A 26,315-nucleotide genomic window follows, 5' to 3' on the forward strand; every position below is an offset into this window, starting at 1 on the left:
ATGCTTCAACACACAACCATCCCGATCAACAAGGGGTGGACCTTCAAACAGGCAGACAAGGAGGACTCGAAGTTCCTACCCGTTGCTCAATTCCCCACAAACATCCACTTGGACCTGATCGCCAACAAGATCATCGAGGATCCATTCATTGGCAAGAACGAAAACGATGTCCAGTGGATTGGAGAGGTTCCTTGGGTATACAAGACTTTGTTCAAGTCCCCCACTCTGTCCGCAGAAGAACGGGGGAACGTGAAGGCAGTTCTGGCTTTCGATGGCCTGGACACGTATGCAACTATCGTTCTCAATGGCAAGGAAATTCTGAAAACGGAGAACATGTTCACTCCGGAGCGGGTGGATGTAACAACATATTTGAAGAAGCAGGGAGATAATGAGTTGGAAATCACTTTTGATAGCGCATATCTGAAGGGATGTACCCTTGTCGAGAAGTATCCAGACCATCACTGGGGATGTTGGAATGGGGATACTTCTAGACTGGCGGTCAGGAAAGCTCAATATCACTGGGTATGAGACTCCTTCCATTGCTTGGTCAGGACTAACGAGGTTTCAGGGATGGGATTGGGGACCAGCACTCATGACCTGCGGTCCTTGGCGACCAATCAATCTGGAAATGTTCTCTTCGCGGATATCAGATCTCTACTTTATCACAGATGTCGATGAATCGTTGGATTCGGCAGAATTTATTGCCAAAGCAGATGTTGAAGGGACGGCATCCGAAGTGAATTTTGTATTGTCTCTGGCTGGGGAAAAGATTGCTTCCGAGACCGTGAAGGTTATCAAGGGTCACGCAACCCACACATTTGAGATTAATACCCCTGAGCTATGGTACCCAGTCCGGTATGGCAAACAACCTCTCTATACAATCACAGCAACGCTCCGCCATATCAACTCGGAGATCGACACCAAGAGTAAGAAATTTGGTCTGAGGAGAGCAGAACTCGTCCAACGGCCTATTTCTGATCAACCCGGAACATCATTCTTCTTCCGGATCAACAATATTCCTGTCTTCTGTGGAGGCAGTAATTGGATTCCAGCCGACAATTTCATTCCTCGAATCAGCAAGGAAAAATATTATGACTGGGTAAAGTTGGTAGCAGACGGCAACCAGTTCATGCTTCGAGTCTGGGGTGGTGGAATCTTTGAAGAACAAGCATTCTATGATGCTTGCGACGAACTCGGCATTCTTGTCTGGCAAGATTTCTTGTTTGGCTGTGGAAATTATCCCGCTTTCCCGGAGTTTTTGGCCTCGGTGAAGAGGGAAGCAGAGGAGAACGTGAAACTTCTTCGGCATCACCCTTCAATCGTTATCTGGGCTGGAAATAACGAAGATTATGCATATCGAGAGGAACAGAAGCTCACCTATGACCCCGATAACAAGGATGAGGAGAGCTGGCTCCAGACCGACTTTCCAGCACGGTACATCTACGAGAAGATTCTTGCAGATGCTTGTAAGGAGCTAACTCCAGACACATACTATCACTTTGGTAGCCCATGGAGTGGAAAGAACACAACGGATCCAACAATTGGTGATTTGCACCAGTGGAACGTCTGGCACGGCTCGCAAGAAAAATATCAAAACTTTGACAAGCTCGTCGGCCGTTTCGTATCCGAGTTTGGAATGGAAGCCTTCCCCAACATCAAGACAATTGAATCTTTCCTACCCCTTGGCAAGGATGATCCAGATCGTTTTGCGCAGTCTTCGACTGTAGACTTCCACAATAAAGCCGATGGCCACGAGCGTCGAATAGCCCTCTATCTCGTCGAAAACTTCCGCTACGCCCCCGATCCCCTCGAACAATTCATTTACTCGACCCAGCTAATGCAGGCTGAGTGTCTGGCCAGCGCCTACCGCCTCTGGAAGCGGCAATGGAAAGGCCCCAAGCGCGAGTACTGCGGCGGCGCCCTCGTCTGGCAAATTAACGACTGCTGGCCGGTTACGTCCTGGGCAATTGTCGATTACTACCTCCGCCCCAAGCACGCATATTACACCGTCAAGCGCGAAATGGCACCCATCTCTCTCGGCGTCACACGAAAGCAGCACTTAATTCCAAAAGACAAGCACACCCGCGCCTACATTGAGAAGAAAACCGAGATCGAAATCTGGGGTTCCAACCTGACGCTGAACGATATGAAAGTTGACGTGGTGGTGAAAGCCTTCGACGTGATAACCGGTAAGGAAACATTCTCCAAAACAGTGAAATCCGCCTTCACGCTTCCCGAGAACCGGAGCACGGAAATCGCGTCCTTCGCCGTCCCGGTCCGCCATCCCAATTCGGACGAGGAGGGGCGAACGGTCGTTGCTGCGTATCTCTACGAAGAAGGAATACAAGTGGCGAGGTATATTAATTGGCCGGAGCCGCTCAAGTACGTGCATTTGCAGAAACCGAAGAACTTGGAGGTGCTTTTGAGTAGGGATGGCAAGGAGGTGGAAGTTAGTGCTGAGGTCCCGGTTAAGGGCGTGGCGCTTGAGTGTGTGGATGATGGGGTCGTATTCGAGGATAATTTGGTGGATGTCGTGCCCGGGGAGGTCGTCGTTATTGGAGTCAGGGGCGCGACCAAGGCGACCGAGATTGCGGTTCGTTATTTGGGGATGGCTTAGAGGTAGAGGATTGCTGGTATATTACGGCCTGGTGGTTTCCTGCTTATTGGGCTTCGTTCGGGCATGGGAAATAATATATGATGGCCGATGTGGATGAGAAGTTTTGCAGATATATACAACGAATTTCCTTACACAGGGATGCAATATTAGCCTGTCAAATTTATAGTCATGATTACAGTCCAGTTCCCCTGCCTTGTTTTGTCTTTATATGACCCCCAAGCGAGGTAAATAGAGTCCCTTAAGCTGCACAATGTAGAATCCCTAGCATCTACCCGCCATTTTACACGGATTTATCGACCCTCTGTTGCTCTACACTTCCATGTCCCAATGATGCTTGTAGCGTTGAAGTTGCCATGAAAGCCAAGAGTGGATAATTATTCACAATGTATTGTTGCATATCACTTCAATCCGGGATTGAAACTGTCTCGTTGATTTGTTGTACGTTGTATATTTCAAGTTGTATCGCGCCAATCCTCACCTCACATTGCGGGTGCGCCAAGCCAACGCCCACGTGCTCTATCTACTCACTCTCGCTTCACCTCAACCTCACCCATCCTCACCGGCCTCTATTGTGCGCTCTCCACCACCTCACCTCTGCACACCATTCCTACCTAGATGTGCTAACCTCCGGTCGCGCGGCTGTCGAGAGCGTTAACTCCTGGCGAGAATGATTCAGGGGAGTCAGAGCGGGCTCTAAGGGGCCGTAATAGGCCCCTGCTATTGATCCAGAGCATTCCTCTCTGCCCTCAACGCTCTGCTTTTCATTATTGGAATTTCGATCTACTAAGCTAGTCGTACAGTACAAGGACTTTTTATATTCTATCTACGGTACGCGGGGTCGTGAAGGGACGTTGCCCATACGCAATCGAGGAAATGCGCTAGAGCGGACCACCGACTTTACAGGTGAGACATGCAACGGTTCTGGACTTCCACGTATTAGAGCTTGGGCCGGACCTCGGTGATAATAGGATGGAGATCCTATAGGGCCCGGAAGGTTTTCTTTTCCAGCCTGATCGCATATATGAGCCAGATCCGTGCCGTCAATGTATTCTTGTGGATGCTTTTCATCACATTAACGTGCTCGGTCCGCTCCTGGATCGGCCTAGTTGATGAAGATTGCATCGATCCATCCGAGAGGAGAGTGCAAGTCGTCCACCCTCCAACAGATCGTCGGGCGCGCCGTGACCCATGACAAAAACTGACTAAGAAGCACTGCCTGATCTGGTGGGTGCTTGTCACTCGGTCCCATTTTCGGTCATTGCCTAGTTTGCTGAAGTTCAAGAACGTGGGGCCTGTTTTCGCACGCCCTTTCCTGATTTTTTGGCTTTTTGGCGATTGCTGTTAAGTGTGTTATACTGAAGGTACTGCCGAGATTGACAGAAGAACCTCATGGTTTAAAAGCAATAACGCCAGCAGAATGTCAGGTTGGGGGCCTGAGAGATGAAAGGGTGACTTATTGTATGTATAATGAGGACTGGAGCAGAAGATTGGTTAGGCAGCAGGCATAATCATATCGTAATAGTGACTGAACTGCCAAAAATATCAACATGAGCAAAAAAATAGAAAATATATGTATATAGCTAGAGATTATAAAAGGCCAAATCTTGCTCATCTGTGCCCTGTTCGACTCAAGCACTCACATACTTCCGTAGTCAAATATTCAGCCGTTACAATAGCCGTAACAAATGTTGAAAAGTAACTAAAAATGAAAGCAGCGCCTTGAACACTCTTCACCAGAATAGACAACTGCCCAACGAGTTTGTGCCTCGTGGAGGAGCAGTAGGCGTCGAGTAGGTACTTTCCTCTTTACCCGTAACATTTAGTATACGAGCGAGTGCTACTTGCGATTTCGATTATAGCAGTTCGGCCATTGACATAGCTCCCACCCTTCTTTGGACGTCTAGATTGTACACGAGGAAAATATGTGTTGGAGCCTCTAAAACGTCCCCTACCCCTGCCCAATGAAGCGTCTGACATCGGAGGCGAATCCTCGCCGTCTTTGTCATCTTCACTGGCTGTATCGGAGTTATAATCAACGTCATCGGCGTCAATTTTCAAATACGGCGGTTCTCCCACGGCCGGTCCATCCAGACGGTTTGCCTGAAGAGACATTTCGTTCAATATAGAGCGTTGCTTGGTAGCAAATCGAGATAAGAGGGAGGAAAGGAGGGGTGAACTGTGATCCACGAATAGAGAAGGGACCTGAGTTGGGATTTAAAGCCAGCGATCAGTATCAACTGACTAATAGCTATAGCCACATTGTTAGTGAGAGGACAATATGGAGTAAGTGCAAGAGGTCATACTCTGAAAAGTCTAAGGCCTATTCACTTGGTTTTGACCGGCTTGAAAACGCAATTGCGGGAAGAGAGGTTGGGGGATATATGTAGCAAAGGATGCGGGACGAAGTACTTAGCGACACCCTATCTTGCATGGACGCTAAAAAATGCCTGATCTGATGGATATGCAGTCAAAACCCTTCCAGGGAAACATTCATGCAACTGAGAACAAATGGGGTGGAGAGACGATAACCATCTCCAGAGCTATCAACTACCCCACGCATCTGAAAATTGACGTGGCCCACTAGAAACCAGAAGGAATCTGAAGGCGCATAGGCCACGTAAGTTTGTGCGGATAGCGCTGAGGAATTTGAGAGCTGATTTGGTAGATTCACCATCCAGCAAGATATGCTATCTATGCTACGACTGCGAAGGAATGAATTCTCAGCCACCAACGATGGGCGATAGCACACAGTCTGCTGTCGCTTCTGCACGTGGTTGCGTTTGGGTTGTAAAAGGAGTCAATCAACGAACTGAAAGCACGATGTAATGCATAGACTCTTGAAAAGGTCCATCTCACATTCGTCTGTTTGATGCTAATCATGCACTTGACCAAATTCACACGACCGCCCCCACATTTATCAGCTCGCCAATGTGGCTTCAGCAGCACATCCTCGAGCTTCCATGACTGTTTCACGCAGAACCTAACACGATCCTATTATTCTCTGGTATCGAGCGCTGTTTCTCAACGTACGACTGTCCGTTGGATTTCCATATATAATATTCCGTACCAGCTGCCCGTCACGCGATGCTTTCAACGGACCAACCCGAAGTCGCGAGCACATTGCAAGCATTACTCCGGTCCCGCCCTCTGTCTATTCAACTTTGGTGGCAGACGTCCTTCAAGTGCTCCTTCTTTTCGCCCTAGACACCGGGTTATAATATTTGATTGGCCATATATACGAGGCACTCGTCTATAAACATCATTCCCACTTTCAAAATAGATGCGGCTTGGCTTGCGGGACCAACACCTTTCCAATTATTTGTGTACTTTTATAGGACAATTATTCATCACGTGCAACCCGAGAAGCAATGATATATTTTGTTGTACATCGCAAAGGACGATTTGCAGACACCAAATTTCGGCCCTGGAAGTAAGGGGATCTATGTTAATCTAACCTATATTATAGGTAAAGCATAAGTATTTTTTTTTTAGAAAGTGTTCACTTTAGGCTCCTTAAGCGTCGTCGTCAAACTTGATAAAAGTGATGTGAGAGAGTAGAGGTTAGTTCAAGTGTAATTAGTTAAAAAGCGAGAAGTCAAAACACATGACGAGGTGGTCAATCTTGTTCAGGATGCTCAAGCCTGCTCAGTTGCGGGTACTTACGTTACTCAGGTAAGTCGACTAAGCCGAGGGTGATTAGCGCCTGAGTAAGAGCAGCAAGCTTCCTAACTCTATCCGGAACCCAAGAAAGAGAAAATTGATCCCTGATACCTGCTGGTTCTGCCTTGCCAGGATTTTGGCACACTCAAGCGAGGACTCGCTAATTTTCGAGGTACTTCCATAACTTCACCTAGTCATGTGCGACAAGATTGAAAGGGAACCAAATCGGCCCACCCTTACTCGCCATGACTCACCAAAAATTGCCGGTAAAGCAGCTCTGCTCACCTTTCCGAATAGAAACGGATTTTCTTCATGTTAGGATTGGGCCGTGATAATGAGCCATTGAGGCAACTAGTTGAAAGCTGACGAGAGCTCATCAACATCTATTTGAGAACTTGTCAACATCATACATTGAGCTCTTCAAGAACTCTTCTAGCACTCCTCGAGAACTCATGTTGAACTTATAGATAACTCCCAGAGAGCTCCTTGAGGACTCAATGATCCGGTCTCGAACTCAGGCATCTTTGTTGAAACTTCGTGTCAATATTCCAGAACTTCTGGCGCAATGAGAATGAGAATCTCCCGAGGCGATCTCCCGAGGCGGAGAGTGAATATCGTCTCCCTAATTTTGCCGTGCATCTATCTTATAAATTTTGAGCTGCTTCGACGATTAGGATTCTCCTTAACAGACTTCAGAAGGGGAGTTCAGAACACTATCATAAGCCCGACGTTCATTGCACAACGCATATTCTATTCTGCTCGATCTACCCAAGACCTATTCTATGTCTCGAATCTAGATCCCCTCTGTCAATATATCAAATTTCACACTTTGAACCCCCCGGGCTGCAACCTTGCTCCAAAGACCCCTTCTGGATCCCATTTCTGCTGTATCGCTCTAAGTCGTTGGCGGTTCTTTTTCCCATACCCCGCGAACACATCCTGACTCACATCCGCATAATTCAGATACACATACGGATGCCACAGCCCCATTTCTTTGGCGACGGCAATAGAGCGATCGACGATGCGCTTCCCTGCCGCCTCCACAAGCTCGTCCTCTTTTCCCTCCGGCCTCAAGTTATACCGTATCGTAAACGAATACACCAGGATCGGAGCGTCTTCGGCCTTGAGACCGAGACAGTTCCCGCCGTTGCGAGACATGTGTGAGATCTCGTCGGTGATCGCTTGGAAGACGGTGCTGGGCATGAAGTCCTTGACGTGCTTAATGGATTCCGATTCCTCGATGAAGATATCAACCAACTTTTGCATAAGTTCAAAGTTTGGCTTGATAGAGAGCGCGCTCCAGACTTGTCTATTAAACATCAGCCGAAGCAAGGTATGGGAGATGGGAAGTGGGGAGGAAGGGGAGGTACCGGTAGCCACCTTCATTCCAATCATTTAGCTCCTTGTGGTACGAGGAAAAATTCGCAACTCTGTTCGAGGAGTAGACATGTGGTAGTTTCTTCAAGGCGGAGAAGACTGGCGGGTTTGGGACCGGCTTAGCATAGATATTATTGGCAAACGCAGTCCAGAGGTCCAACCCCGGCACATACGCTAACGCAACGATTAATTGTGCGTCTATATCGTACTGTTCTTTTTGGAGGATGGAGAGGTAGGCGTTCAGCCAGTCGGAAATAGTGATGCAGTAGCCTAGTTTACATGCCCCGGCGTTGATCAAGCTGCCGAGCGTGGAGAGGGCTTTGGTCGTGAGGGTGAAAGGAGGGGCGGGTGGCAAGGAAAGCGAAGCCATGCGGGATGAAATATCGGAAAGGAGGTAGAAATTGTACCCTCCCCAGGCTTGAGTCAATGGGTAAGTGGCGAGATCGAAGTGTGTGACGATGCCGAAGTTATTCCCTCCGCCTCGTAGAGCCCAATAGAGGTCTGGGGCAGTGGGTTGCGAGATCTGGGCTATGGTGCCATTTGCGAGGATTACTTCGTAGTTGAGAACGTTGTCGATTGCCCAGCCGTTTCGCCTCGAGATGAAAGATATTCCGCCTTTACATCAACAAAAGACGTCAGTCATCACACTCGATTTGCTCGATAATTGAATGAAGGGGACGGGGGGACTCACCACCTAACATCAAACCACCAACACCGACCCTCCGGTCCCGCCCCCCAACAACAGTCTTCCCATACGGCTCAAGCTTTTTATACACCTCTCCCCACCTCCCGCCTGTCCCAATCCTCGTAACTTCTCCCTCTCCATCACCAGCCTCCCCTAGAAGTTCAACAGAATCAAATAGTCGCATATCAATCGTCACCCCACCTTCCGCACTGCTCATCCGTGCATTTGTTGCATGACCACCACTCTTAACTGCAAAATGGCACCCATGCTCACGGATAATGTTGATGGCAACTGACACGTCCAGGGCAGAGGTTGGCGTAAACCAACATGCTGGGATTATTTCTTGTTGCTGGATTGAGAAGAAGGAACTAACGAGGTCCGGGGCGGGGACCGAGTCGGGGGCGAGTGAGTGGTAGGTTTGTTGAGTGAGGGTGGATTTCAGGGCTTTGCACTATTGAGCGTGAGATCGTGGTGATTGTATGGGGAGGGGGAAGGTGAGAGGAGGAAAGGGGACAAACAGCGTTGTGGCACGCGGAGTCAGATGACTCGCCGTACAGGATAGCTTGGTTCCCAGACCGAGCGGTACATCTTGAAATAATAGCTGGGAAAAACGCCAAATTAGTTAATGAAAGAAGCCGCATCCTTGCAGCCTATCTGAAAGGGCAATGCTCAGGCAAGCTTGAAACGAAGAATAATATGTAGGTGGATGAGTAAGCACGAAGCAAAACAATGTTGGCGGGAAGATGCAGAAAGCAAACAAGAGCAAGACTAAATGCAGAAGGCCGGGTGGCCACGCATCTTAAAGGAATCTGGTGGATTTCCAAGGGAAATGAAGGCGAGAGGAAGGTGATGAAGAGAAGAGAAGAGAAGAGATCTGAAGCTGGCTTCGGGTTCTGACAAGGCTACGGGCTTAGCGCAGTGGTCTGCAACGGGACATGTTTACGATAGGCGAGCTCCACAGGAATCGAAATGGCCAATGAGAAGCAATTTGATATGCAAGGCTAGAGAAAAAAGTCCAATCATGAGCCTGAACTCGTACTCGCTTCAATCCAAAGAACCAACAAAAGGTTAGGGAGGTGTCACGACTGAACGAATGAGGCCAGAATTTCCCTTCAATTGAACTTCCTCACACTAACCACATATCGGAAATCACTTCCACGCCTCTGAAACAATAAATTCTCATCCCAGGCTGCAGCAAAGTCAGTATCGGCGATGCTCTCGCCCAAGAGTTCTTCTCCCGTGGCTTCAGAGTCTTCGCAACTGCTCGAAATTTAGCGAAGATCCAACATTTGAAAGATCTCGGATGTGAGATCGTAGTTCTCGATGTCACAGACGAAGGGTCAGTCAGTAAACCTGTGGGGCGTGTGAGCGAAATGACGGGAAGAACCGCATTGTTTAGTCAACAACGCCGGGATGAGTAAGCCCCCTTTCTAGCCCTCTCCACCGTCTCACAATCCCTATTTCTGAGTGGATAAGACTCCCAATACTGCAATGCAATGGGGTGTATTAATCTTAAAACAAAACGAGTAGCTGTAAGCTTTAATTTTACTAATTTCAAAGCAAAAGTAAACACAAAATATACCTGATTTAATTGGTAAATATATAATTAGTTAATAAACCCGCCGCTTTAATCTATAGCTCAACTAGCCTTCTTTGCTTTCTCTTTACTTACTTTCACCTCCTAGCTAATTAAGTGCTCCTATTCCAATATACCCTGCGTTCCACCTTGGGAGATAGCTCTACCGGCTATACCACTACCCCTATTCGGTTAGCCTCTCCTTCCTTAAGAGAGTAGTAACGCAATGCCTTAATATTATACCCCGTATACTCTATGGCCATTGTCCAATTAACGGCGTCTATTCTGGTTCCAATTCGGCGCTGGAGTATGCAAGCCATCAGGCGAGGATGGAGCTCGAGCCGTTTTGTGTTTGTGACGTACATGCAAGCCCTCATATTTTCCTCAAAACTCCACTTGAGATACAGTATGAAGCGAGAGATATACATTCCCGACAAAAATGCAGGTCATTGGCGGCGCCATCCAGAGCAACCTAAGTTCTAACCACTAACCCCCTCAGTCACCAAATTGTCACCAACATCCTTGTAATACCCCATCCGCACCCCTCTATCGAGAAAGCCGCCAACCCGAATTGGAACATGATGCTTTCCTCCCAATTCGCGGAGAAATTAGTATCAAAGATAACACAGAAGAGGAAGCCGGCGATGGTTTATCTGGGCTCGAAGTTGTGGTTTGCGTACCTTGCGCCCTTCGTAGCGTGGTGTGCGAGCTGGTTTGTTGGGGTCTGTTTTGGGATATGGTGATGAGGAGACCGTTTGGGATGGTGGAGTTGAAGAGGATTGTGGGGAGAGGGAAAGGAGTGGGAAAAGGGGGGTCTGTGAAGTTATTGTGTATGTGGATTGAGTGTGGTTACAGAGAGTTAGTGGTATTAAGAACTTCCGGTGTGGCGGTGTCCCACTATACTCATGGCACTTATCAACCTCTCCCCTCCTTGCCACATATTTCCCACCGGTCAGGTGGAGGATATCGCCTGTTTCATCATCGTCTGCTTGAAGGCCTGCAATGCCGCCGCGGGCTGATAATAAGGCACCTGCATCAAGTCATTAGCACTGTCTCAGCGAACCCCTTACCGTCTTTCACTCAGGCTGCACAACCTACCTCATGACCCGCCCCAAAAACCCTCAACCAGCTCAAATTGCCCACACTCTTAAACGTCCCGGCACTTGTTCCACTAACCGTATAACTACTCACCGCCTTACTCTGGAACGCGGTCTGCCCACTGTACACAATCGCGTTCGCAGCCGCAAGGCCGCCGAACCAGTTGCAGATCCAGTCTGCGTCGCCTGCCCAGATGAGGGTTGTGATCCCTGACTGGACGACGGTGGATAGCGTTGCGAAGAAGGAGCGTGCGTCTGGGTTGGTAGTTAGTAAATGTGGAAGAGATGGGAATGGAAGTGCGAACCGTCTCCACTTGCAGCAAACTTCTCGTACGGTGCATCTGGGCACTCGGCATATGTGCTCTTGGCGCCAATGGCGCTCATGACTGCTGAGCTCTGTAGATAGCTGACGTATGTCTCTGGTGGGTATGGATCTGCACTCGGCTCACGGATGTCATAGACGTCGAAATCAGCCACTTGAGAAAGCGGGCCTTCGATATCGTTGTAGCAAGTATTATCCGCTGTTTCGCAAGCCGAGTTGCTTCCTGTTACTGTGCTACATTTTTTCAGTGCGGGGAGACAGGATTGGGTGTATGTGTTTAGGTATGAAGTGTGTTGCGAGGCGGAGATGAGGGGCGTGTAGGTGTTGTTGTAGCTGAAGTCTACGTAGGCTTTGTATTGAATTATTGGGTCATACCAGCCGTTGTTAATTCCGAGGGCGACGAGGGAGACGTTCTGGCCGGTTAGGGTTCCCTTTGCTATTGCTGCGTTTTGAGCTTCGAAGTAGGATGCAAATTCTTGTTCCATTATCAAAAATTGTTCATTTAATATGATGGGGGAAGCTCACCAGGTCCATAGTGTCCACCATATGATTCGGTGAAGATACCAAAGTCGCGATTCTCGTATTGTGGGAATTGTGCGAAGAAGGCTTGAAGCAGATTCCAGACATAAGGAGCAGCTGTAACAGTGGAAGTCACGGGATCTGTGCCGTAGGAAAAGCCTGTCCCAATAGGCTGATCGATGTAGAGCATATTCGCATACTCGTTGAAGCTGTATGGATTGAGTGAAGGGGTTGATGCTCCGTTCACGAAGTGGCATGGGCCATTTTCCTAATAAGGTATGAGCATTCCTGATTGCGGAAGAAAAGGGTTGGCATTACCTGGAACAGCCCAATCATAGACGAGCAGCCTGGTCCTCCATTAAACCAAGTTGCAAGCGGCGCCGTTGTCGGATTATTTCGTGCCTCAAAGAACCAAAACCACATATTCTCATTGCCTGAATCTATGTTAGACAAACATTGCTAGGATATGACGCGGCTTGGCTTACTGCCAACGGAGAGGTATCCAGAGTATTGGTTCACACCTGGAGTTGTCTCGCAAATACCCGAGTTTGTGACAAAATCTATTGTGGCACCTGTTGCTTCATGCTCAAAAATGGTATGGTCTACACCATCACGTTTGACGAAAGAGCGTTTTCCTCTCAGCTCTGGGGCTGCATCCCGTCCAAGTTCTTGGGCAGGCAAGGCTGAGGAGAGTGTAAGGCAGGCAAGAACACACAGAAATTGAGAACGCATGTTTGGCAATAACACTTTGGCGTGACGACACTGGAGGAGGACAGAGAACACAGCATGACTGTAAACTATTTATCTTCATATTTTTTGCACTCCTCCAAGATCAATGGATCGAATTCACGAGCTAGGGACGCCGATCGCAAGAGTTACGGTAGTAGATCCCCGGCATAGCGGATTAAATGCTTGAAGTAGAAGCTCACTGGAACAACTTTAAACCCCACGCAATCAAACAGGAAGTCCCTAAGCCTCACATCTGCCCTAAGATTGCAGAGAGACGCAAGATAAGAGGTCACAGGTGCCGTCGAGCACCGGTTGTGGAGGGGACCTGAACACTAGGTGAGGAACGTGAGCGGCTAGCTGCAGCTCAATTAAGCTTAGATGATGCAATTACCGGCACTGATTCCCTGTGAGGAAGCTTGAAAGGAAATGAGGGGACAGCTGACAAATGAGTGGCTGAGTAGTTGCGCTTCGAGGACCTTCCTCTTTGGGAAGCAGCTTGCCGAGGCACTAGCTCGTGATAAGAGGGGTGGGGTTAGTCCGCGCTTCCTACTTTTCAGAGGCCCGTCTTGATGACCTCATTGGATGTTACAAACAACTAGGCGAATTCTCCATTCTTTCGTAATAGCTTTTACTGGCTGCCAATAGGAAGAGATTTTCAGGGGAGAAATTGAAGCACGCCTGTGAATCCAGTTCTGGCCATTCGAATTTCGCAATGTGTGGAAAGAATGGAGAGGGGTATATTCGGCTGGAAACTCTTTTCTGGGGCACTTGACCTATTAAGTTCTCCCAATAATTCCAAAAGACTTTGCCGTCAGGTCTTCTTCACTTGAAGAACTGGAGAGTTGTCACCGAAAGACCTTGACTCCTTGAGCTTGGGTGATGTTCTAGAAAGCTGTATTGAACACTCTTTTGCACATGCTTTGACTCTCCAACGTCCTATTTTAAGCTGGGACACTAGTTTGCCACTCGCCACCTGTCTCTCAAAACACCTCGTAGCCTCCTCTGACCAATTCAAACCACGAGCCAGCCCCAGGAGCTCAGCCGCATCAAATACCGCTTTTGCGCACAATTGGAAAGTCCTTTGGATGGCCTTCAATTCTATCTAGCCCTTAACTCGGCGGGGTCCGCCCTTCTTCCCTCAGTGGAACCTTCTGCTCTCTGTCCAGATATTGCAGGGAAGTGGATTTGATCACGGGCGTGACATTCAGCGCAAGATGTTGCCTGCTCCCACCTTCATGGATCATGTCTGGGTCACCTTAATCAGGCACAGGAGCTTGAAAGGTTCTCTAGGGAGAGTGGTTTCGTAAACGTGAATTCCTCCGCAAGACCCAAGGCGGAAATTCGAATATCGTGATATGCTGCCTCGAAGAAGATTTCCACGCGCTCAGTGGTGATTATTTCTCATTGACGGCATGGGCGGGAAATGGTGAACGTGAGAAGCCCTATCCACATGAGGAGGACAAATGCGGGGAGGCCTAACAAGAAACCCGGATCGTGTATTGCGCCCAAATTGCCGGCAGAAGCAGCGGAGGTTGAGGTGCTGCTTGCCTTCGAGGCCGAGCTCGGACCGAGCGGTAAGCTTTGATGTGATACGGAGGCTGAAGCAATTCCAGTGGGAGAAATCGCACCACTTGTCCCAGAGGAGGTGGTTGTCAATCTTCCAGTGGTCGAAATGGTTGAAGTGTTCAACGTGGTTGTGCTGCTCGGGGTCGTTGGCAGCGCTATCGTGCCTGTAGATTGCCGAGGCGGCTGGACGGATACTTCCAAGTGGCTTGTTGTAGTTTGAGACATGTTGAGATGTTGTTGAAGAAAAATAAAGATGAGATGGTGAAGAGAAGACGAATGATATGACGGGGTAGATGTGCATCCGAAACAGGTTAGAGCGAAAAGGGGTCCGATCGCCAAGCCAATCGCGGGACGGACCGGCAGAACAAAATTCCGGCCCGAATTTTTTTCGACGAAGATAATTCTTTGAACATAGCTGGGACATTGAACACAACCTACGACAATGGACATCTTGAAGATCCTTTCAAGGTCTACTAAGCATGTCAACAAGTCTGCGGGAGGAAAGGATGTAAGCTCAGTAAAGCTTCCATCTGCAGGAACCTCCTCGAATCCACAACTCTACCACGATGCGATTCCCGGGTTAAGAGGGAAGAAGAGGAAGCGCGGGGCGGAACAGAATGAAGAGAGCGCTCCAGGACAAGAGGAGGAAGCAATTGATTTCTTTGCGGCGAAGGCCCAAGCTCCGAAGTTGAAGAAAGTACCTGGCTCTGCCGATCAGAAGCCACAAACGTCGGAGAATGTTTCTCTAACTACAGCAAAATTGTTGGATGAAGAAGAATGCCGACAGATACTGCGATCGCACAGACTAAAGGTCACTCTTTTACCTGCAGGCAATGCGCCAGCAAAGAAAGTGAAGAAATCGAAGAAAAGCAAGGCTGCCACGAAGTCGAAAACGAAGGACGAATACACGCAGGTTTATCCACAGCCATTGACGGCATTCGAGGATCTGAAGCATACATATGGGATTTCGGGGCGCATGGCAACGAACTTGGCAGAGCAGGGATACAAGATACCCACAGAGGTACAAATGGGCAGCTTACCTCTGCTTCTCAAGCCGGAATTTGCCCTCGGAGCCTCTCCAACGGAAGCAGAAGGTGCTGAGGACGGAACGGCCTTTGATCTGCTTGCAGTCGCTCCCACTGGCAGTGGGAAGACTTTGGCGTTTTTGATACCAGTGGTGAACCAGATTATGCAACAGCGGAGGACTGAGAAGGATAAGGAGGAGCACAGTTTGCAAGCTGTGGTAATTGCCCCAACGAAAGAACTTGCAAGCCAGATTGTCAACGAGGCGAAGAAACTGAGTCTTGGAACTGGGGTGAAGGTGGTTGGAATGCGAAAGGGCTTGAAAATTCTTGGCACGCAAGATGTTGGAGCTGGAGGTGAGAGCTCCAGCGAGGATGAAGATGATGAGGCAAAAGAGCTATCGAAGAAACCAATCCAAGGTGTTGCCAAGGCCGATATTCTCGTCACAGCTCCTGGGTTACTGCTCAGTGCTCTTTCGACCAATGTTCCAGAAGAACACAACCCCTTGCCAACTGTTCGGGCACTGATATTGGATGAGGCAGACGTCCTTCTTGACCCCCTATTCAGAGATCAAACACTTGGGATATGGAATGCATGCGCAAATCCACAACTCCGCGTTACTTTATGGTCAGCAACCATGGGCTCAAACATCGAAGCTCTTGCATTATCTACAATCTATTCAAGAAGAACGAAACTTGAAATTGACGATGACTCTCGAATCGTCAGATTAGTCGTTGGACTGAAAGACTCTGCCATTCCCAACATCACCCACCGACTCACCTACGCCGCCACCGAACCTGGGAAACTCATCGCTCTCAGACAGCTCCTTCACCCCACCGCAAAATCCACCGACGCCACGCAATCCCTCCGCCCTCCCTTCCTCGTCTTCACGCAAACCATCCCTCGAGCCGTCGCCTTACACGCCGAACTCCTTTACGACATCCCCGCCGAAGCCGGTGGCTCCTCCCGCATCGCAGTCCTACATTCCGACCTCTCAGACTCTGCCCGCTCCCACGTAATGACCCGCTTCCGCAATGGCGAGATCTGGGTTCTCATCACAACCGACATCCTTTCCCGTGGCGTTGACTTCCGCGGAATCAATGGCGTAGTAAACTACGATGTCCCGAACTCTGGAGCAGCGTACATCCATCGTGTTGGGAGAACGGGACGAGCTGGGAGGGACGGTGGTGTGGCAGTTACGTTTTATACGAAGGAGGATATTCCCTATGTGAAGAACATTGCTAATATTATTGCGGCGAGCGAGAAGCAGGCTGGCAAGCCGGCTAGCGAGGCGAGTATGCAGAAGTGGCTGTTGGATGCGCTGCCGAAGCCGACAAAGGACGAGAAGAAGAGGTTGAAGATGTACGGTGTCGAGGCGAGACGAGGGGGCTTGGGCCCTGGAAAGGAGGGGAAGGAAGCAAAAGGCAAGAAGGGAAGGATGCAGATTAGTACCAAGAGTGGGTATGAGCGGAAGCTGGAGAATAATAGGAAAGGGGCGATTTTGGGGAGCAGGAGACGTGCTCGCGAGACCCAAAAAGAGGAGACTGATGATCGACCTACTGCTGAGGACATCGAGTGGGGTGGCATTGATGAATAGGGTTATAGTCACTTCAGTGGCTGTGGAAATAACTTTGGAATTTTGCTTGATACCATGAAATCCTACAAAATGAAAGATTGCATTATTTCAAAAGTTGGAGGGCAATGGATTGATGCTCGAAGGTGCAGCAGAGGAAATCAAATATTGTAGGTTGGCAAGTGCCACTAATGCAGCTCTTTCTCTCATTCTTATTCGGATTTTCTGCTCTTGAGTACATTTAAAATTACCCTCTCTACCCTCTTGTTGAATCACACGCGCATCGGCATCCAGAATCCCGACAGCGCATCTCTGGGGTCAGAAACGCCTGCGATATGGTGGCTGGGATGGACCAAGTCGTTGGAAAAGAGCCAACCTTCCCGCCCGAGACATGTGCTCGTGGCTCCAGCCCTCAGACTACAACACATGAGACTTAAGGTTCCGCATCCCCCTGTTATTACTGATGCTCAACGCATCATTCATAAGGAGCGGACGTTCAACTTTCCCATCCTCCATCCGAATTCTCCATTCAAAAAACAACTGCAGACTTGACAGCAAGCTCTTATTTGACATTCCTGAAAGTTCAGACCGTCTTTTAATACAGCCACTGCCCCAAATCACGATGTGATATCTCACTTGTTTCCTCGCCCCCCAGTGATTGTTGGTCTTCGGAGTCAGAATGGCATGTTCGTAGACGACGCCGCACGGTTGCTTTCCCACATTCGATTTACCACCTGAGAAATAATATCCCGATGAAGAGGCTGTGAGGTTTGAAGGTGGTTAATATGCTGACAGGAGAGAGGAAGCAAAAGTGAGCGCACATTGAGCTCCACATCTTCTTTGAACACTTACGTCCGCTCCTTTGCAAAACCCAGCAAGGCATCGACCAGACCCCAATGTTGATTATCAACCCTCAGGCTTCTCTGACTCGATCTCCATAAATTTCAGCCAGTCAAGAGTGGGCTCCATTCAGTCGGGATCAAACAAGACGTGCATCGTTTGGTGAGAGAGCGAAGGTTAACTATGCGAAATTCGAGCACACGAGCTCCGCTGAACTCAAAGCCTTCCTTCGGGAGGATATAAACCACTATACAGCATATTCGTTGAACGCTTGACGATAGCGTCTGCGCTAGCGATTCCCGAGGGACTTTGCGAGAAGGAAATCCTCGGAGACGATGTATACCTCGATTGAAGTATTCGAAGATGTGAATGTCACGGAGACTTCTGTTCGTGGCTCAGAACAACACGCAAGGTGATGGGATCACCTTCCTTTTTATGTCTTGGGTTCTCCGTCCCAACTCTCCATCCGAAAAGTGTTTCCAAACTTGACAGCACCTTCCTTCCCGACAGTCTCTGAAAGTTCGAACTACTATCCACAGGCAAGCCATGTCCTGACTGCAACTCATCAACTCATTACGTTTGACACGTTCAAGGCTCTAAATGGACTTGAACACTAGTCTCGAATGCAGGGTGACCTAACAGGGCGCCAAACCAATTTACTTCCCCCTGTTTGAATCACCCCTAGGGAATAATATCAGTGGTGAGGAGTGTGCCGGTGGTGACCCAGGCGATTTATAGTCCATGTGGCTGCTGGGAGGGAGCTAGCGATGAGCTTTTTACACGTCATGCTCACTTACGTCATTGCTTCTTATTTGTTCCTTTCTCGGAAATGCGCCTCGCCCAGTATTCTGCCTTGTGCTATTCGAGGGGAGTGGGCAGATTACAGTACAAACATTTTCCTATATGTATTCAGAATATGCACTCAAGTTGTGTCCTCAACCCAAAAGCCTATTCCTCGGGTAATCTCATCGAATCTAAACCTCCCTTCGAGCCAAAATATGCCTATAAGTAAAGAGTTTTTGTTTCTTGTTTCTTGCATATTATTAAAAGATCTCATTCACCTAGCTAGAAAGTCCTGTATTTAAAATGTTTAGGGGTTCAGATTCGGTTCCTCTGCCAGATTCTAATTTGGCGCTGTTGGGCTACATGTACCTCCTTGAGAGGTTCAAGGCGCAGCCTCGCCGTATCAATCTGTGAACCGGCTAATAGACCGACCTTATTATGACTGGCTACGAAAGCGCTAAGGCAACGAATTGTTTCTGAAAAGGTGGGGCTTGAGGCGGCAATGCGACCCAATGGCGATTTACCACGTACGCAGCCTTCTCTATCTTGGTGGAAATGCCCGTGGAAGCAGTTTCCTCTTCTTACCTCTTTTTCTCATCCTTTCTAGAACCTCTATCAAACTATTGTTGATCAACAGCCAATATCACGGTCTTGGTGTACAACACTCTAGTATTTGAACACAACAAAACTCCGACCGGCAAGAGTCCCTGTCGCGGCTAATGGACTTTGTCTATGATTCCAGCCTGGCCTCGTATGAGCTCCGGTTGCTCCAGCCACTGGCAGTCGATCACCGTGTCCTTCGATTCAAAACTCGGCGTGTCCCACGCGCATCAAAGCCCCCTTACACAGCTATTTCGTATACGTGGGGTAACGAAGATGCGTCAGAAGTTATCTACTTAGATAACCAACGTTTCCGCGTTAGGCTCAATTTGTGGTCATGTCTGTATTACATGGCTCATGCTGCTAGAAATAATGGAGCGTGGGATTGCCTTTGGGTAGACGCGATCTGTATCGACCAAACCAACGACGCCGAACGTAACTCTCAAGTCCGGTTAATGGACCAGACATACAGAGATGCTGTCTGCGTGTCCGTCTGGCTGGGGCTCGTGACATCGCCTGAGCACATCGGGCCGCCTACACAAATACCTATCAGGACAGTAGAAAGCGATGGATTCGACTGGGCAGAGTCGATAGTCGATCTCTCGAATCGCCCATACTGGTCTCGCGTCTGGGTTATCCAGGAGTTCCTACTTGGGCAAAATGTCGAGCTGCATTGTAGTGACAATCGGATAAATTGGCTAGACTTTCAGGAATTCCTATGCCGCGAGGCTGGCATAGAACAATTCTACGATGTGAATGGCGACGTTCCCCAAGGAGACGGAACGACAGCACTCGCCGCTTTGCCGCTTGTCATGGGGCGGCATGTGGATAAGCATCCCGAGATCTTACAACCACTCTGCGACCTGCTCATTGACAACCGCAAGTCCAAATGCAAGGATCCACGAGACAGGGTTTTTGCGCTACTAGGACTTATTCCCCTCGACGAAAGAGAGATTCTCAGCATTTATTTCCCGGACTACTCCCTTACGGAGGACAATGTGCTTATCATAACGCTGGCGCACTTGACACAGTTTCCTGCGCTGTCAAGAATGCAGCGTGGTGGAGAAAATATTACTCCTGATTCGGAGGAACTTTTCATGGGTCTTGGTGTCGAACTGAAGCCACAAAGGAGAAGACTTCTGCGTCGAGCTAAGAGACTTGACTACTTAGCTCGTATGTCTTCTCAGGAAATGTTGAACTCTTTGGCTTGGCATGATGAGCTGGAGGAATACGGAGGGGAAGATACGGACGAACAGCAAGAGATGAGTGAAACTGAACGACCGAGGCGTTCTAATAGAAGGTGGCTTACGGTCTCGGTTATATCTGTACTATTTGTGATTTTGTTGATGGGAAGTAGTAGACATAAATTTGGTAGTCGGTAAAATCATTTATGGAGATGAACGGTCAATATCTGGGACTCAGCAAGTATGTAAAGAACTATACAAGCTAGCAATAGAGGTAATTATTAAAGCACTAGTTAGCAGAAATGCAAGCCATATATAGAGCTATTTGGTGATTTCAATACGGGACTAAATATTAAAGAGAGCTCACCTGAGCAAGATTAACCACATTATCACGTGTTTTGACTTCTCGCTTTCTAGCTAATCGCACTTGAACTGACCTCCGTTCTCTCATATCATTTTCGTCAAGTTCCTAAGGAACCCAAAGTGGACACTTTCCTCAAATTTCGAATAACTCTAGAAGGGCGTTAGCTTATCTAGGCAAAAGCAAAAGGAACTTGAATTCTTCTCATTAGTTGCGAGAAGAATGAATCAATTCGATCCAGCCCATGTTGGTATTAATGCATTGAAAGAATACCTACAGGATTTGCTTGATAGACATATTACGCGAATGCTTCCTGGAGTCTGCGATGAAATTAGGACTCTTCTTATCTCTATAGCAGCGGAGCTTGCTAATCTCGGGAATGAACATTCAATAATAGCATACATGCGCATCGTCCTTACCTCGTTACTCACTACAATGTAGAACATTACAACGTAACTTAAGTGGCTCCTGAAGAAAACTACCATGAACGCGGTATCGACTTTTTGGGTGACCCTGAAGAGTTCTCTATGCACTTACGAGCAGAGGTTCGTGTATTGTTCCAGTGGAATTAATGGCTTTTTTGGGGGGGGAGGGGGCTAAGCAGGGGGCTCGGCCAAGCGCTTTACGTTTTTCCTGCGCCGTCATGCGCCCTCCTCACGACAGCAGCACAAGAACTCAGCGGAGGCTTTTGTCCGGGCAGCTCTACCGGAGTTCGAGTAATAAGAATCAAATCGAAGATGCTGCAGAGGTGGTCTGTATGCGCTTGGAAATTATTTGGCGTACACAAGCCATTCGAACCGCTTTTGTAGTCATGTCCAAACCTCACTGCCGCGGTCGGATGCCTTCATTAGTGTTCCAGTCCCAGCTTCTCCCGACAATATACAGCCATGTCCGAAGCCCTGGTGTGTAATTGCATTTTTTGATTTTGCTAGGGGGCATGGCTTCTGGGTATCTGCTGCTCGCAAGTGAATACGGTAGGCTACCACTGCGTCGGAATAAGGGTCTGGCGCCTGCGAAGCTAGTCTAGTCATGCCTGCGAGGAGCTTCGGGGGTGGGAGGCTGTTTGAGGCCAAATCCCCTTTCACAACGTAGCTTTACCCCTTCTGGAGGACATCCGTCTGGGGGTCATGCGCGACGCGGGGGTATCACCTCGCCTGGTGAAACATTGCCACGCTAGCCGCCGCACGCGAAGATCCCCTGTTCGGTCACGGATTACAACAGTCTCCTCCAACCAGGCCATCCGCATTTAGTTCTATGCGGCCGCTAGCGCTGGCAATCCTCACAGAGCGAGGGGATAAAACGTGCGGAGTAGAACCGACCGAGCGCACACTCAGCGGGCTAGATGACACCGAGTCAAGTCTGCTGAAATTTGATTAACAGGAGGAAACACATGGCCCGCCGTCTTCTGGCCTGGTGGAAGGGAAACTGGTCTAAGCTCCCTCGGACTTGACTTCAAAAATTTCCAAGTGCAGAAAGACAGGATTCTACCAGTCTATGAGGCTACAGCGCAGGACGACGGGGCTTTGGAGCATCAGAATCAAAGAAAAGAGCGTAGGTGTGAGCTTCGGGAGACGGGAAATTTCATGCCACAGTAGACCCAGGACGCTCGGGAGCGAAACGATGGTACTAAGCAGTAGATCGGGGACAAGGTGGCAGAGATCGAGATTCGATATTTAATCCGGAGCGGGTGAGTAAATATCGAATCTCGGAGTCCAAAAATAGCTGGACCAGGTACGAGCAAATGTAAGGTATTCGCATTGCTACATTTAGAGTGCTTTAACTGAATTCATGTGCTTCATTCCTCACCCACCGACGCGTCACTCCTGGTCACGTCCTGCCACTGCCTCCCTAGCCACATCTCCACCTACTCATCGTCCTCCACATCGAGAACCGTTTGCTTCCACTTGCGAGCCGGGATACGACGCTTGAACATGATGTCAATCTCGCGGTAGGATAGACCCTTCATCTCAGGCAAGTAGAAATATGCCGTGATCAAGCAAAGCAAACCGGTCGCACCCCAGACGTAGCCGCACTTGCCGCCAAGGTTTCCACCCTGCAATATGTCAGTAACTGTCACCGCAAGTCTCGGAGGGAGAAAAGTCCTACCGTCGGGTTGAGCATATAACTTCCGAGGAAGATGCAAGGAATCTCAACGATGTAGTACGAAGCGCGTCCAATTCCAGTCGTAAGAGGCCTAAGGCGGATGGCCGACGTTTCTCCAATAATGACCCAGGAGGCGGGCGCAGGTCCCAAGGTAAACAGGACGGAGATGATAAGGCCCAAGGACGCCTGCGCCAGCGAAGCTGCAGTCGCAGCTGCAGTCCCCTTGGTAACAGGGACAGAGGCTGCAACACCGAGGGCGACCAGTAGGATGGTGTTGAAACCCGAGCCCCAGAGGTAGATAGTACGCCGGCCAAAGTACGTGGTGAGGAACCAAGAAAGCATAACAAAGATCATCTGTAGGGCCGAGGTGATAAGACCTAGGGCGAAGGCAGTATTCGTCGACACGCCAGCCTCTGCGCTTCGATTAGCACAAACATTTACTTGAAAACAGCGATGATGACAACTCACGCTCGAAGAAGTAGACGGCCTGATTAGCGATAAGGTTGCCCGTGAGGTTTTGTGCTAAGTACACACCGCACACAATGAGGGTGCGGTAGAGGTCAGTGCCTTTGAACAGTTCCAAGTGGTTAGGCTCCTTGTCTGACTTCTCGAGCTCAACGACACGGCGCATCATGGCGACAGTCTCACTAGAATTCAGCCTCGACCTGCGTCCAAGGCGCTCGACCGAATGTGCTGCTTCTTGGAGACGTCCCTTTCGAACCAGCCACCAGGGCGACTCGGGTGCCAAAAAAATAAGGATAGCGAGCGGGGTGGGGAACATCCATTGAAGCGCAATGGGAATCCTGGTTTTTTTTCGTTAGCAAAGGACCTGCTTGTAAATCGGATGAGCACGTACTTGTAGGCGCTTGGGTGATTTATACCGTTGTAACGGTAGGTGACGGCACCAACGATGATACTGCCAATCGCCCAGAACATCTGCAACATCTGGGTAGCAGGGGCTCGCAGCTTTATCGGTACGATCTCGCTGCAGTATGCCGGCGCATTGGCAATGAAAATGCCCCATGGCAAGCCCTCGAGAAGCTGGGCCACGAAAATGACTGGAAGCGACTCGGCAAAGTAAAATGCGAAGATGAAGACATTCAAGAGCATGAGGCCGGTCAAGGTCGCCCAACGATATCCGATATAGCTGGTGAGGGGGCCAGCGAGGAAGACGCCGATAAGAGCACCGAGCTGCCCAGACACTTGAAGCGCAGACTGCCACTTGGTCACGATGACAAATGAGTTGGTTGCGGCATCAAATACACCGTATTTTTCCCTGAACGCAGGTAGGGCGACGAAATTGCCGATGAGGAAGACATCGTAGGACTCCATAATCTGAAGATGGTGTTAGCTGCGATTCCTCGTTGGAGGAAAGGAAAAGGTTAAGTGGAAAGGGGAAGGAGGGGAAGGCAGCTTACAATCGTGAAGGACATGACAAAGGCCCAAAACGAAGCCATAGGGTACTCTCGAACGGCCTCCAGCACCCCCATTTTGTGCTCCGCGTTCTCTGCCTCGACTGCATCCGCCTTGTAATCGGAGATTTTCGCCTTCTCGTCAAGGTCGTAGGCATGTTCCAATGGGGAGATGCCCCCGGTGGCCTCGACCTCTGGGGCGTCGCCAGATGATTTAGAATCGACGGGGCTATCCATGTTGGCTGGTGTTTACTTGGATGAATAACGTGTATTCTGGGAGAAGAGGACAATCAGTGAGAAACAGAGACAATCGTGACGGGGAAGGCTACTACCTTTTATGCTTTTCATACTGTCCCACTTTCGTAGAGCCGCCGGGACCCTGTTCGCCATGCCTGTAAAGGATACGATTGAAAGGTTAAAGAGACACGAGGCTGACTACGCCGCAAAGAGCTCGCGGCAGCTCGCGGCAGCTCGAGGCTCTACTACCCCGCATGCTTGAATCCCAGCATTAGTATGGATGAGTACAAGGTTGGTACGGCCATGGACTTGTTTTGTTTCGATGGCGTTTTTTTTTACCCGAGCCCTGCTGGTGATGAGTAGTGGTCATTGGCATTGATTGGGGCGCATGCGGAGATCCTGGGCGTGGCCAACGCCCCCCGCCTGCCCCCAGGAGCCTCCAGATACCCCCATACTGTTCGTTTGGCAGTCATTGACTCGAATCGGCCCTGGAGAAATTAATCCACGTATCACCCGCTCACCATTAGAAAGGAAGTCTCCGTCGCAAAATATAGTAGTATGCATTAGCCTGAGATGCGCGCTAGCAGACGTTTCTTTGGCCTAATAGCAAAAGAGATCGGCCCGTTTTCAAGAAACGCGATTACACGAGGGACGTCATTTCCGCAGCCGGTTCGGACCAGCGCATGCAGTGCGCTGGTGCCACCAACTCCGATATCCTAGCAACTCCGATATAGGGTTTTGGGCCTATTTTGTTAAATAAAAACGCAGCCACGCATTAGATAGTTATAAAAAATTTACATTTAAAAATTATTAAGTCTATTATATAAGTGTACTATATATTTATTTTTTAATTTAGGAGAGTAATATAATAGAAATAATCTGTTTTATAAAGACTCGATATATTTATTACCTAATTAATTAATTATAAAATATTAGAAAGTAATAGCTAATTTAGCTTTTATTAATTAAAACTATTTAATTTTTACTAATATAATTTATTATTATTATTAGTACTTTACTTAAGCTTTAATATTTATATTATATTATAATAATTAATTTTAATTATATTTTAATTATTTATATATATTATAAAGATTAATAAAATTCTTATAAGTATTCTTATATATATAATAAAAATAAATGGCCTAAAATACTATTATTTTATATAATAATATTATATTTATTAAATTCAGTTTATTATAATAAGTTAGCTTTAATAAAAAGCGAAATTATTAGTAAGTAATAAATATAATAAAATAAATAATACTTGTTATAGTTTTAATTATATATATATTATTACGAGTATAAGATCTAGGGCCTGGAAGGTATAGTTAGACTATTTCTATTTTAATAATTTAAAGCTAAAGAGAGAAGAGGATCTTAAAGAAGCCTCGGATCTAAATAATTACGAGCTATATACGGGCTCATATACTAGCTTAAGCTCGGAGTCACGTATAATAATTAGGTAACTATAGATGCCTTGCTAGCTCTAGTTTAATTCCTACTAGTATTATATATTATAATAACCGTAATATTACTTCCTTTCTTAAAATAAGCTTGTTTCCGAGCTTTAAAAGTCCTTATCTAATTCTTAAGTTATAGTTATATATAAAAGGCTAGGGCCTTTTATATATAACTTGCAAGAATTTCTATTTATATTATATAGTTCCGGTAATATATTATTCTTAGTATAGTCTAATTAATAGGAGAGGTTCTGGGGTAGTCCTAGCTATTTAGGGTTCTTATTATAAAAGCTTTAAAAAGCTAGGGCACTATTACTTAATAAGAATATAAGATATTACTCTGGATCTGGATCCTATTCTTTTTACTAGACTTAATACTTGAGCTTCTTATAGAGTAGTTTTATTACTAGTATCTCTTGAACTTTATATTCCGTTTCTCTATTTTATAGTTCTAATAGTAGAGGCTCCGGATTTGCTTATCTAGGAAAGAAGTTACCTGGGTTCTTATATAATTTCTTTATATAAAATACTAGATATATTCTTATTAATTCCGGAAGCTTAAGCTTAAAGAAATATCTTACTTATTTC

General features: G+C 47.9%; 7 protein-coding genes across 7 annotated transcripts; 4 read left to right on the plus strand and 3 right to left on the minus strand.

Annotated features, from left to right (window-relative positions):
- On the plus strand, positions 1-2,617 carry K444DRAFT_526489 (glycoside hydrolase family 2 protein; the record flags this gene model as incomplete). The annotated part of the gene is made up of 2 exons (XM_024874543.1): positions 1-522; positions 569-2,617. The coding sequence occupies 2 exons, from the start codon at positions 1-3 to the stop codon at positions 2,615-2,617; spliced, it is 2,571 nt and encodes an 856-aa protein (XP_024738031.1).
- A 4,482-nt stretch (positions 2,618-7,099) lies between these two features.
- On the minus strand, positions 7,100-8,724 carry K444DRAFT_526355 (FAD-binding domain-containing protein; the record flags this gene model as incomplete). Its single annotated transcript, XM_024874534.1, has 3 exons — positions 7,100-7,586; positions 7,648-8,269; positions 8,334-8,724. Coding segments are annotated over 3 exons (1,500 nt in total), but the record flags the coding sequence as incomplete, so codon positions are not given.
- Positions 8,725-9,514: 790 nt separating this feature from the next.
- K444DRAFT_525815 (uncharacterized protein) lies at positions 9,515-9,760 on the plus strand (the record flags this gene model as incomplete). The annotated part of the gene is made up of 1 exon (XM_024874483.1): positions 9,515-9,760. A coding segment is annotated over one exon (246 nt), but the record flags the coding sequence as incomplete, so codon positions are not given.
- Positions 9,761-10,734: 974 nt separating this feature from the next.
- On the minus strand, positions 10,735-12,793 carry K444DRAFT_559012 (alpha/beta-hydrolase). Its single transcript, XM_024876854.1, has 6 exons — positions 12,339-12,793; positions 12,172-12,287; positions 11,860-12,121; positions 11,318-11,809; positions 11,014-11,267; positions 10,735-10,945 (listed from the first exon to the last, which is right to left on the minus strand). Exons 1-6 carry the CDS (start codon positions 12,583-12,585, stop codon positions 10,868-10,870), a joined length of 1,449 nt encoding a protein of 482 aa, XP_024738034.1. The 5' UTR covers positions 12,586-12,793; the 3' UTR covers positions 10,735-10,867.
- A 1,779-nt stretch (positions 12,794-14,572) lies between these two features.
- K444DRAFT_611403 (P-loop containing nucleoside triphosphate hydrolase protein) lies at positions 14,573-16,849 on the plus strand. Its single transcript, XM_024879934.1, has one exon. It carries the CDS (start codon positions 14,591-14,593, stop codon positions 16,766-16,768), a length of 2,178 nt encoding a protein of 725 aa, XP_024738035.1. The 5' UTR covers positions 14,573-14,590; the 3' UTR covers positions 16,769-16,849.
- Positions 16,850-19,084: 2,235 nt separating this feature from the next.
- On the plus strand, positions 19,085-20,458 carry K444DRAFT_611404 (HET-domain-containing protein; the record flags this gene model as incomplete). The annotated part of the gene is made up of 1 exon (XM_024879935.1): positions 19,085-20,458. A coding segment is annotated over one exon (1,265 nt), but the record flags the coding sequence as incomplete, so codon positions are not given.
- Positions 20,459-22,248: 1,790 nt separating this feature from the next.
- On the minus strand, positions 22,249-24,624 carry K444DRAFT_662306 (general substrate transporter). The gene is made up of 6 exons (XM_024886690.1): positions 24,360-24,624; positions 24,034-24,300; positions 23,472-23,950; positions 23,084-23,418; positions 22,619-23,028; positions 22,249-22,565 (listed from the first exon to the last, which is right to left on the minus strand). The coding sequence occupies exons 2-6, from the start codon at positions 24,262-24,264 to the stop codon at positions 22,377-22,379; spliced, it is 1,644 nt and encodes a 547-aa protein (XP_024738037.1). The 5' UTR covers positions 24,265-24,300; positions 24,360-24,624; the 3' UTR covers positions 22,249-22,376.
- Positions 24,625-26,315: the final 1,691 nt, after the last annotated feature.

Source organism: Hyaloscypha bicolor (assembly GCF_002865645.1).
Source record: "Hyaloscypha bicolor E unplaced genomic scaffold K444scaffold_56, whole genome shotgun sequence".
Taxonomy (NCBI): domain Eukaryota; kingdom Fungi; phylum Ascomycota; class Leotiomycetes; order Helotiales; family Hyaloscyphaceae; genus Hyaloscypha; species Hyaloscypha bicolor.

Excerpts from the sequence above, each read along its gene's own strand:
- K444DRAFT_662306 (XM_024886690.1), bottom strand. The coding sequence starts at position 24,264 with ATGGATAGCCCCGTCGATTCTAAATCATCTGGCGACGCCCCAGAGGTC. Across the intron at positions 23,951-24,033 it reads TTGTCATGTCCTTCACGATT|ATTATGGAGTCCTACGATGT; the intron begins GTAAGCTGCCTT and ends CACCATCTTCAG. Across the intron at positions 22,566-22,618 it reads GTTATATGCTCAACCCGACG|GGTGGAAACCTTGGCGGCAA; the intron begins GTAGGACTTTTC and ends GACATATTGCAG.
- K444DRAFT_559012 (XM_024876854.1), bottom strand. The coding sequence starts at position 12,585 with ATGCGTTCTCAATTTCTGTGTGTTCTTGCCTGCCTTACACTCTCCTCA. Across the intron at positions 12,288-12,338 it reads TGGATACCTCTCCGTTGGCA|GCAATGAGAATATGTGGTTT; the intron begins GTAAGCCAAGCC and ends ACATAGATTCAG. Across the intron at positions 12,122-12,171 it reads CTATGATTGGGCTGTTCCAG|GAAAATGGCCCATGCCACTT; the intron begins GTAATGCCAACC and ends ATACCTTATTAG.
- K444DRAFT_611403 (XM_024879934.1), top strand. The coding sequence starts at position 14,591 with ATGGACATCTTGAAGATCCTTTCAAGGTCTACTAAGCATGTCAACAAG.